The sequence below is a fragment of the Ammospiza caudacuta genome, chromosome 2 (assembly GCF_027887145.1).
Source record: "Ammospiza caudacuta isolate bAmmCau1 chromosome 2, bAmmCau1.pri, whole genome shotgun sequence".
NCBI lineage: Eukaryota > Metazoa > Chordata > Aves > Passeriformes > Passerellidae > Ammospiza > Ammospiza caudacuta.
Genome location: NC_080594.1, coordinates 55,437,254 through 55,449,390, shown reverse-complemented (window position 1 = coordinate 55,449,390; position 12,137 = coordinate 55,437,254). Strand labels below are relative to the sequence as shown.

Here is a 12,137-nt window from a genome sequence, read left to right as displayed (position 1 = left end):
ATTAAAACAGATATTTTAAAGTAGATACGTTTCTTACACTTTGAAGAAAAAAATTGGTTAATTTTGCTATAATTTTCAATCAGTTCTAACTACCAATATCTGTTGGATGCCTGAAAATATCTACCCAATTTTTAGCTTTTTTTTATTTCTCCATATAGAAGCATGACTTAAAGATTAGTGATGGGACTGAAGAGAAAAAAATATGGGGATGGGACTGCTAAAACCACTTGTGATTTATAACTTAAGTAAAGCTGATGAGATCCAGTTTCCCATTGAAATAAAAATGCTGAAAGGGAATTTGTTTTCTCTCAACTGAGAAAGGCAGTTAAAAAATGTCATGCAAAGAATTTTATCCAGACTGCTTAATCAGTGTTTCTGGGAGGATTTCCTTCCAGAAGAAGTGACAAATGCTTATTTTCTCAAGAGCATATCTGTGCTTCATAACATTTAGGATTAGAGGCCATTTAACATATATACTGATCTTTGTTGCCTAGTCTCCATCATTAAATCAGATCCACAGTGCAATATAAATGGATAGATTACTTCATATGGTAATTCATCCAAGCTATTTAGAAATCTTGCTATGGTGAGGCTGAATCACTTTCTGAAAGTACCTCTGCTGCTCTGTTAAACCCAGAGTATATAGTTTAGGTGATTTACAGGATGTTTAGAAGTTGAAAATTACCTGAAATAAAATAGTCTTTTAAAGAAAAAAAAAAGAAAAATTTAAATATTTTTGAAATATTTAATGAAATATTAAAAATCAGAGCACTTGTATAGTCAAATTTAGAACTAAATTTTAGTGACCAGATAGGAAAAAATAAAAGTTAGTGAGTATTGAAGGGTTACTCCTTTCCATTTCCAGTACAGTATTTCTGCTTTGGGACACACTCTAGGAAAAGATCTCTGGCCAGTGCAGCCTTTCTGCTGACAATTGCTTCAGATCTAGACCAAATAAAACAAATTCTGTCACTTCTGATCTTTCTCAGTAACAACAGTGAGTGGCAGATGCCATCAGAACCACGTAAATCCACAACAGTCTGTAGATAAAAGCTGGCAAAGTGAAGTGCTAATTTTGTCCAGCAGTTCTATTAGATCATGATGCAGGGGCAATTTCCACTAAAAAAATAATTACATCTCTCCCCACCAAGTTTAGAGGGGGATGTGTGCCTTTTCCCTCTCAGTGTTTTCTGCTTTTGTTGTTCTTCCATGTTTTGTACTTGGGCAGGTATGGGATCAAAAAGATTAAACAGATGTAGAGTTAAATCTGACTGATACTCAAATTTTAACAGATAAAATATTCAAAGGATCCAGGATTGATCCTAGACTAGGCAATATAGCTGGCTATGCCTTCACTTTCTGGTTTGCACACATCTGCTGTATCAATCACATTAAAAGGTACAGTTATTGAGAAAAGTAAAAATAAAGCATTTATAAATATTCATAAATACAACTTTTACATTATTTCATTTATATTCATCACTTTTATCCATGTCAACTGCTCTTTAATAAATTCTCAACATGCAAAAAATTCCTCCAGGTTTAAAAAAAGCAGGGAATGAGTCTTGTAAGGCAGTTACTTTAAAATATTTATAAATATTTTGCATTCAGACCTACTAAAAATAAAAGAAGTGAGGGCTCGTTCAGCTGTTTATAACTCAGAATAAATTAATAGAGGTCTATAATAACAGGGAATCTTTATGATTCTATCATATAATTTCATCTGAATTATTTATTTCTAAATTTTAATTGATGCAATCATTTGCTATTGAAAAACAACCCAAAACATTTTTGGTTTTTATTATTGAAGGTTGCCTATATTGACTGTTTGCAACAATTAACAGGAGGCACACATCTTTAAAAGGTGTTGTTAAATCCTGATCAGTAATTATGGAAAAAATAATCAATGAAAAATCAACTTCTACAAAAATCCATATAAAAATATTTAAGGGATTTTTAAGGAAAGTAAAAAAGATGGATTATGCTAAGTTTCTGTCTCTGAATAAGGGGTAAAGAAAGTTTGTTTTAAAGCAACTTCTTAAGTAAAAGAAGTCCCACAACACTCATTAGAGAGTGCTAATTGATGCTATGTTCCTAATTTATCTAGTATCTTCTGCTTTAGCATGTCAGGCAGAAATACATTTGGATCAGTGTAATCAAAATTACCTCACCCATGATGATGATAGCCAGTAATACTGATAAATATCCTCACAGCCACTCCAGCTGATCTCAAAAGTTTGCTTTTTGCTTGTTTGGTTTTTTTAAGCTGCGTAACCACTGGCCAAGTCTTAAATACAAAGGGAAAAAAAGCCATGTAAAAAAATCTCAAAGCAAAAAATAAAAGAAACTCCAAAGCAACAAATAATAAAAATAACTAAAAAACTAAAAGCTTTGTAGATTGCATGCTGACCACTAGTGGAGCAATAGCTGTAAGATATCTGCAAAGATGTACAGTAACCTTCTTACCAATATATATAGAAAAAGACTTCTTTTCCACTGCTGATGATCTGGTTTATTGCCTGGAACTTGTCAACAAATGTTAAAAATATCATATACACAAAATAAATAAAGAGTAAGTGTACGACAGGATCTTTGTTTAAGATCTTCTGTAAGAAAATACAAGACTGTAAATGTTGTCACAAATAATCTCTCAGATTTAAACTGTCCTCTATAACAATAATATGTTTTATCTAGGGTAAAGGGAGAAAATGCAAGCTTCATCTCACCCCCATGGAATACTACAAGTATTTTATGACTATTTGTAACTTGTTGTTTTTTTTTCCTATGTCACAGACCCATCTATCACACAGCTCACTAAATTAATTGAAGGGGAACCTGAGTTCAAAATAGTCAGGGAAGGGGAGACAATAACTAAAGTGATTCATGGAGGTTGGTATGCTTTCAGCAACTCAATTTGCATTAGCATTCTCTATTCCCCTTCAGTTTATACTTTATCTAGGTAATTCATGTTAGACAGCTGTCCTGTTTTAACAAGGACTTTGTGAAGTGCTGCAATTTTATTGCATCATATACTTTAAAATTCTCATGCATTTCAAAATATTGAGGTTTTTTTTCCCCTACTTGTGTTCCATAGATTCAGTCAAGACAGTTTAGAAGTACTCTGCATGCTGACAAATATCTCAGTCAAGAATTGCTTGCTCATTGCTGTCCTGAAATCAAATATGTAGTATGTGATTCTGTAATTAAAAGGCGATTTTGTCAGAAACCTTGCCTTCTCTTTGCTAAGGGCATTGAGATGTTCACATGTAGGATGGTTTTAAAGGAAAAATCACTCAATCATCCTAAACTTTGAGTAGATTCAGTTCCTTATCTCTGAACATTTTTATTTTTCATAAAATATTCTATGGTATTTCCTGCCATGCTTCAGTCAGTTTCCACATCTCAAAAAGAACACTTGAAAGTTCATCACTTGATTAATGCCTTGAATTTAAAAATCCTTGTAGAACCAATTATTAAAACATACACCAAAATCATTGATGGACGACCTGTGGAAGTGACAGAGAAAAAAGTAACAGAAGAAAGAATTATTCAAGGTAAATTAAGCTGAGATATTAATTCTTAGTAAAGTCCACCTTTGCATACAAAAGTAACATATCTTAAGTTCTATCCTAGTGCCTAAACTGCATTTCCTTGACAGATGAGATTTCCCTAATACTTCCCACTGTCTCTTTAAAGCTGGCCACGTGTCCTACACACACATATACATAAATGGCAACAATATTTTAACAGCATGCAAAACTATGGAGATTTGCCTTCTATTTTTGTTTTTATTTTCATATTTTGGTAGGAGTCTATTTCTGCTAGCTTCTTGCTACCATTTCAGAATAAGACTGCTTTTATTGCATTTTTGTACTCTGCTTTGCTTTGGAAGGAAATCTTTTTCTTTTTTCTGGACTTCTGGACTATATACCTCCAGGAAGGTTTCACTTTACCAAACATAGATGTTTAATGTGTAGATGCCTACTTTTGCATGTCATCCCAGGCTCTCTTGACAGCCATTTCAGAAAAAAATCTCTATTTCTCTGTAAAGTGGGGACTTGACATGGCATCCACAAGTTAGACACTTGGATAAAGCTGATTTTAGATAAAATCAATATGCACCTGCATCCCTGGATTTTCTCACACAAAAGGTCCCAAATTCCTTGGCCAATTTCAATTGTATTTGACCTATTACAGAGCTATTTCTTTAAGCATCCCTGAAATTGATAAGTGAAGCAAGGCATATTTAAGCATAGGAGGTGATATATGGAGTTCTCTGTAGACAAATTTTGATCAACTTGTGTAAATATCAGTTTGAATGCTGCCATTAAAATTCTGTCTGCTAGAGAGCTTGTAAGAAAAGATACTGTTATAACAACATTTTGACTTAGCTGCAAGTCCTAATAATCAGTTTATTTAGAAAATATTGAGATTCAACCAAAGTAATTTGAGAAAGGCAGAAATAAAAAATCATGCTAAAGTTATTATCATACAACTTTTTACTATAATGAAAAGAACTGAATGACAGGCATTAGTGATTTATGAATAAACCTGGGACTATTTTCTGGCAAAAAATTGTAGGGGAGACAAATAAAATATAATTTTCTCAATTCTCAGATTCAAGTTTCACTAATATCCCACGTGAAATGGTAAATAGAATGTAAAATGCCAGAATTTTGGACCTGTATCTCATTTTCAATCTGTAGAAACTGATAAGGAATCTCAAATATTAAGTCTTAAAATTATTCATAGTAATAATAAAAGCAAAAATGTCTATTTGCAACAGTCAATTCAGACTAATAATGGACTGCAGAAATATCTATGATCTAACACAACAGAGTTTAAAATCATATCTAACTCTAAGAATGTAAGCAAGTAATTTTTCTAATTATGACCAATTTGCCTAATTACTTTCAGGACTAGTCCTAACTACTGTTTTTAATGCTCATTCAGTTTAATTTCAGAAATGGTAAAAAATAAAGTTACCACATAAGCAGACTACAGCATGTTAACTATGGAATCACCACAGGAATGAAATAGGAAAATATAATTTAAAGGACAACCCTGTTATATCTGATAAAAGCCACTATCTTATAAAATTTCTTCCAGGACCTGAAATAAAATATACCAGAATTACTGCAGGAGGTTCAGACAATGAAGAGAAGTTAAAGAAAATCCTTGAAGAAGGTTAGTATGCTTGTTTTATTTCATTTCTTTAACATACATATATCTATATGTAACTTAAGTAATTACTGAGGGGATATTCCTTGTTTAAAGAATTTATGTTCATTCTGCAAAATCTTACCCAGAGAATAACCCTCAGAACCCTTCAAATGTAAAATTCTGGTTTGAGTCCTTGATCTTCATATTTCAGTCAGCTCTAGAGCTGAAGCTGCCTGGGTCTAATATATAGCATGCTATATTTGTCATATAACATGGTGTTTCCGGTGTTTATGTGAAATTTGATAACATAACATGAATTTTTAAATTCAGAACAATGTTATGACATGATTATATTGCTCTTTTGGGATTGCCAAATGTTTTCTGTAAATCAACTTTTTTGCCATAACCTGTATCCTATCAGAGGTTACCAAAGTGACCAAATTTATTGAAGGTGATGGTCATTTACTGGAAGATGAAGAAATCAAAAGACTTCTGCAGGGAGGTAATTCAGAGAATTATAACTAACAATTTTGCAACAGGTTATGATAACTGAACCCCTCTCAGATATGTTGAAATTAACATTTTAAAGACTGATGTAATAGAAGTGGAATATTAATGGAAAAAAATAGAACACTATATTCTAGTGCCAGATATCTGTGAATTGGCAGTAAGAACCAAAGCTTGAGTAATCAATTTTTTCATGCCATTGATCACAGGAAAAAATAATATATTTTGGTTTTTTCAGTCTTTAAAAGGTTACTGAATTAAAACCCAGGGGAGCAATGAAGATTTATTCAATGTTATTTAGCAAATTTAAATCTGTGAAAAACACTATGAAATAGAACATATTGTAACTGGCCAAATTCACCTTACTTATCAGTTCTTCAGAAATGAATGTTCATTGCCCTCAAGTTAATAATTAAAGGCATGTTTAACATCTTCTTTAAATGCTTACAGGTGATGGATATCCAGACATTAACTTTAATTCTCTTCAAATACAGCATTCCAAGGAATGGTTATCTTTCCTTCTTGCTCTCTTCATTCTAACAGTTTTGGCAGTACATAACCAGTAGCTGTAGAAAATAGTGAAAGAACTTCTGCTTATGAAATTAATCTTTATCTATGAATTTGGAATGTTCTCTGCTTAACGTAGATTAGAGAAACTATCTATAATAGCAATGGGTAATAAAAAAAGAATTTAAGTGATACGGTTTTTGTAAATGTTAGTTTAATCCTGAGTCAGAAGCTCAAAAATATGGACAGATGCTTCTCTTGACATAAATTAAATTAATCCATTTAATTTTATGTTCACTTTTCAGTAAGTTACAAAGTTGTATTCCAGTAAAGTAACTTGCAGCCCCATTTAGTTCACTGAACTAAATCGCATTGTCTTTCAAAAGCACGATTGTGTGGATGTGACTTAAACTTCAGTCAAGTAAAAAATTTCCTGTTGGCTGAACAGCTGAACAGCTGACCACCAAACTTAAATATGCTAGTTGATAACACAGCTAGTCTTAGAGAAAAGCCAAGATATGACTATGACCCCCATTGACTGTAATTCTGTCTGTTTCAAACATCTGAATCTTTGTTTTACAGACCTAAGCCAGAATTCACCTATAATATTGGACAGAAACAGAAACTTCCAGAGGGCTTTTCATTTTGTCCTAACTATCCCAGCTATGTGAAAAGCTTTGCTCTCTGGAGATGTCTATTTCTGGATTGACTATTTAAAAGAAAAGCTGAAAATTAAAAAATTTCAGTTAGAAATTCCTGTATATACTGCACTATTGCTTTAAACCAGTCAACAGGAATCAGGATCAAATTTTATCTGTAAAATTCTGGTCAGACACCAGAATTGAACAATTGTAACTGTTCTTGTAATCACCTTCAGATACAGAGGTATGCAATTAGATAGATGTAATCTGTAGAGGTGCATCTTAGAGCAAATCGGTGTATGGAAAAGAGATAGTTTCTTTCTAGGAAATTTGAAGACAATATAATCTCTTGAATTCTTGCTATTTTCCTTGCTATTATATGTTAGTTTGCATAAGCATCCTGCTTTACAGAATGGACAAAGTAGGTAGATTTGTCTTTTTCTTTAATTTGATTTTCCTCTATCTTTTCCATGATTTATCCAGTCAGTTACCCTTGGCTGCCATGATAATACCTTACTGTATATTTAGTCAATAAAAGCAGACACATATGCTGCTTTAGGGTTGTTGGTGATAATGCTTTATGGCCCTCTTGTCTACATAAAATTATTCTTTACTGAAAATTTCCTAATCATTTGAATTTGAGTACTGACACAAAAATATGTATTATCGCTGTCTAAATAAAGGAATGATTTCATATGGGCTTTAATTCTGCTTATGAAACATCCAGAACTGCTTAAAATTAGTAGTCATTGCTGAAGCAGAACTTCAAACCAAGATTGCAATGAATGACTCATCACTAGAAGTAACATGCTTTATGGCATGAATAGCATGGTAGCCTGCAACACCTATGCCCAAAAATGACACTGTTTCCACTGAGGGCTCCTTGCACATGGAAAAATGCTATGCCAGATTTAACTCATTTGTTTTTGATGCTTACCATAGCTGGAACTGAGTACACCAAGGTTACTAAAGTAATTGAGGGAGAGCCACAGATTATCGAGAGAGAAATCAAGAAAGTTCATCTGGAAGGTTAGTTTGTCAAAAATTCAGTATCACTAAGACCTGCTTTGTCCAAAGTGATCATTCCAGGTGAGGTTTTACAGTATCTATTCATAAAAATGATTAGGTCTGAAGCCAGAATTTTAGCAAGAAGTGTTTTATAGTTGTTTTGGAAAAGAATTCATTAACTGATGTTGCAAAGAAAAATGTTGAGGCTTATCTTGTGGCTAAAAGTAACTAAAAGATTTGACAAGCATGGTAGACAAGAGGAAATGCCTAACCACTAAGCTTAGGTAAAACATTTGAAGGAACATGAGCCATAAAAAATTTGCTTTTCTTTAAGCAGCACATACAGAAGAAGACCACGTGAGTTGCTTTTAACTTGAGTTATTTCTTGTCAGTGCAAATGTGATCTGTTGCTGCCAGGGTTTCTCAGTGTTGCGAAGGAGTGAGTGGGGTGCAGAGAATATTACCTCTGGGGTTGAGTAAATATCTCACAGGGTCTTGGAATTTCTCTACCTTTGTCCTGTTGTTAAATGAGGGAAGCTCTTGATTTCAAAAACCGTAGTGGAATAAAAGTCCAAAAGGAGCCAAATAGAATTCACTCTGACTTTGTACCAGCAATTTGTTCTTTGACTTTAACAACCACTGTTTAATTATTTTCATTCAAAGTTAAGAAGTAATTTGCTTAGCGTTTCTTTTGTATTTATGTCTTTTTCTAATTCTAACAATGCAGAATATGTTCTTCTGTCAGCCTTTGAAATAAATACGTAGGAGAAAAATATGTCTTTTGGGCAATGAAATTAAATAATTGTGTTTCTGCCTTTTTAATGTTGAAGTCTGTGCCAAGTAATGAAGGTTTATACAAAGTGCTTGTACAGCTTCAGTGCTGAGTAGTACAAGGCATGCTGGGGAGTCTCCTATTGCCTGAAAATGACAGATGGGTGTGATCTTCAAATACAAGGTTTATCTGAAAGCATAATTGTACAGGCAGCCCCTAAGTATGGAAAGCATCCTTTTGATGAACCATATTCTGTCCTTGTCAGGGCAGTGCAGAACTTGGAATTTTCTGCCATGGTGATGCAGATACCCAGTGTTTAGTCTCAGCTGAAACGAGGCCAAGCCTTCATTTCAGGGCTATGCATTTATATACCCTGTACATCAGGATGAAAAGAGAATTGGCTGCAGCTTGTTAAGTGAATATACAAGTACTTCATGGTTGTAAAGAAGGAAAAATTACTGAAGTAACATTTCTGTGATGGTAACAGAAGAACTATTTCTTGCCTGTGACATGTTCTTCCTCCCAATGAGGAGACATCTGGTTAAAAAAAGTCTCAAGATTTGATAAGAAAAAGGAAAGCAAGTCCATAGTTTCACTGAAAAAGTGAAATAAAAAGGATATATCTAATGGGGGTGGTACCTATCCAATAGTTCTTGCTCTGCTCCACCTTTTAAAGCAGAAGCCTGAGAAAAGTAACCAAACCCTAAATGTGGAATCGTAGTGTGGACTCACAATGCAGTTATAAATCAAGGCCTAAACCCAGCTGGATATGTGGCCAATATCCACATTATCCTGTAATGGTTCCAAGCATTTAGCTTTTGAATAATTCCTGTAATGTCAATGCAACAGACCTGGGCATCCGCTCCCAAAAGCTGAGACTGAGTCCTGTGCTTAACCTGAGCTTGCACTTCACTGACGCAGTGTCACATGGTGTTTCATGAGTGAAGGGCATAGGCAAAGTGCCCTGGCACCTGCCTACACCTTGTAACCATCCGTAGAAGATCAGTGTGGAAAATTGATTAATTCATATGTTTAAAACGCAAAAATACTTTTAAAATGTTACTAAGATTTAATGCAGGACTGCACATGAGGGAAATGTGGGAATTGTATTGTAAGCATTCATATTTCAGGTGATCAAGCCAACATGCTTCTGGAACAAAATTCTTAATTTACTGAAAACTTTAAAGAAAAAACTTCAAAAATCAGCAATGAGTTTCCAATATTTCTAATGAGTTCTAATTCAAAGTCTCCAGCAAATAAATTCTGACTGCAATATTTCTGTTTTTTAGAAGCACCTGTACGGAAAGCGCAACCAACCAGGAGGGCACAAGGTAAAAAAAGCCATACATTTAAACATTATAAAACATATCAAATATTATTTCTGTTGTCTTAAGAGTTGGGATGGGGGAAAAAAAGACTCTTAAAAACACAGATTTCAAAAGAAAAAGCTGTATGTTTAAAAATACCCTAACAAAATCTGGAGTTGCTAATTATTTTTCTGATATCTGAAAACAATCTAGATTGTTTGTTTTACTGAAAGAGTGTTTCAGATGAGATTAAAGCCATCAAAGTGAAGTCTTAGCAATGAGAAACTGACACTCTGAGATTCTCCACTGCAAGATTTATAACTCTCAGAATCTATCTTATTTTGATTAATGAAGAAGCTGAAAGATCAGTTTAATTTCAGAGCTGGCAGCACAAGGAGACATATTCAGCTCCAGGCTTCATCTTTCCTTTTCACATGTCTGTTTCAAAAGTAAATACAGTATAAAGTCTTACTATATTACATATAATTACAGGTAATAACTGAAGGGTTTTTTCCCTACTTTGCAGGAGGAGGAGCAAGAAGGAGGACAAGACTAGATCATTCCTAAAACCTTGCCAAGACAGAATTCACAGAATTACAACTTAACAACATGGTCTTTGAGAGGAACTCTTTGGATTTTTTTTTTATGAGAACATTAGAAAATGACGTTGTTTTGTGACATAACGTAAACTGAACCATGAATCCACAAAAAGATGTGAAGCTGCAGATGCTCACTGCCAGCACAGTGCTCACTAGGAGAAATCCATTGGAGGTGCTTTTACTGCTCTTGATAGTAAGCACTATCGAGGGTGGGATCCTGCAAACCCAAAAACTTCTGTTAGAACCAGGATTCTTTCTTCCACTGGTTAATAAGTGTTTGCAGGATTTGATTAAAAATGAGCAGGGATCAATACAGAGTGTATTTTTTTATTATTATTATTTCCACTAAATAAGGAGTATAAGTGAAATTAGATGATTTCTAGAAAAAAGAAAAATAATCACCTCAGGTGACTTTTATAGTAATCTAAGGAAATATGAGATGTTAACATAGCACTTTTGGTTCAGTAGTATTGTATGCTTTTATAAGTCAAAATTCATCATGTGTTTAAATTTGTAATACCAGTAATGTTACCTTTTCTAAGCAAACAAATATGCCTTATATTAAATGTATCGTGGGTTTTTTTGTCCTACACTGCATATCCAAATACCTTCTAGTAACTTGGTTAATGGAAGCTCTTCAAAAAAGGAAAAAAGCAAACATTATGAGCTTCTTGCAATGTATTAGTGATCATGTTGACTTCTTTATTTATAAGAAATCACATTCCCATTAAAGGAATCCTATAACAATAAATATATTGAGATTCTTGAGTGTTTTCCCATTTTTCCCTAAATGTGTTTTTTTATTATTAAAGTGGATTATAAAAGTGATAAATAAAATGCATGCAAGCAGTTAACTCAGCATGGAAAAAAGTCTTCAAAAAATGAGGCCAGGTCTGAAAGCTTTTGTATCAAAACATGCTTTGCTAATGTCTGGTACTAATGTGGAGTTTTCTGTAAATTATGTCAATTTTATCACTCTAATTTTGTACTCATAGAAATTGTCTGCCTTTATCAAGAAAAGGTGAAAGACAATTATTCATGGAGTAGAAAAAACTTGTTCTAAGTTCCTTAATTTTGCTGACCAAAATATCAGAGTCATTGTCTAACATGTTTTTCTACTTCTGTTTTGAAACAAATACTCAATAAAGAATTTGGCTGAACTGTGTTTGCTTTCATTTGTAAATATTTTTTAATAGCAAAGCAAATTCTAAATATTTTAAAGATTTTAAATTTAACTTGAAATTGCAAAATATGCTTTCACAGAAGCAAACTAATTCTTCCCCTTCTTACTTAGCACATGCTAATGGACTTAAACTGCACCATTCTCCTTAAACAATGGAACACTTTCCCTAATTCCACAGTGACATTCCCTAAACACTGCTCCTTGAACAGCACAACCATCTGAGAATGAGATTGATAAATTGTGCAGCCTTCCTGGGCTGACATGTCACTAAGGTAACCTCAGTATCTACTATGATAGTGCTTTAATGGAAGGACAGCTTTTAACATGGCAAGGGCCAGATAGCTTTTAGGTCAACATCAGAGCTCTTAGGACTATGTAAAAGGTGAAGCTATCACCTCTCCCTGGGACATTTGATTGTCATTAAATCACTGGGTTTAAACTTCTTCCTTC

General features: G+C 33.6%; 1 protein-coding gene across 15 annotated transcripts in view; it reads left to right on the top strand.

The window, feature by feature from the left end:
- The window catches only part of POSTN (periostin), a 30,845-nt gene extending 19,181 nt beyond the window's left edge, over positions 1 to 11,664 (top strand). For 2 of the 15 annotated variants that reach the window (XM_058824717.1, XM_058824716.1), the window contains 7 exons: positions 2,794 to 2,889; positions 3,465 to 3,554; positions 5,110 to 5,187; positions 5,585 to 5,665; positions 7,761 to 7,847; positions 9,888 to 9,929; positions 10,432 to 11,664. In XM_058824717.1, coding sequence (XP_058680700.1) covers positions 2,794 to 2,889; positions 3,465 to 3,554; positions 5,110 to 5,187; positions 5,585 to 5,665; positions 7,761 to 7,847; positions 9,888 to 9,929; positions 10,432 to 10,472 — 515 coding nt within the window. In that variant the 3' untranslated portion in view covers positions 10,473 to 11,664. Of the gene's footprint in view, positions 1 to 2,793; positions 2,890 to 3,464; positions 3,555 to 5,109; positions 5,188 to 5,584; positions 5,666 to 7,760; positions 7,868 to 8,163; positions 8,184 to 9,887; positions 9,930 to 10,431 lie in introns of those variants that run through there. The other 13 variants (XM_058824710.1, XM_058824709.1, XM_058824707.1 and 10 more) reach the window with 11 other exon arrangements.
- Positions 11,665 to 12,137: the final 473 nt, after the last annotated feature.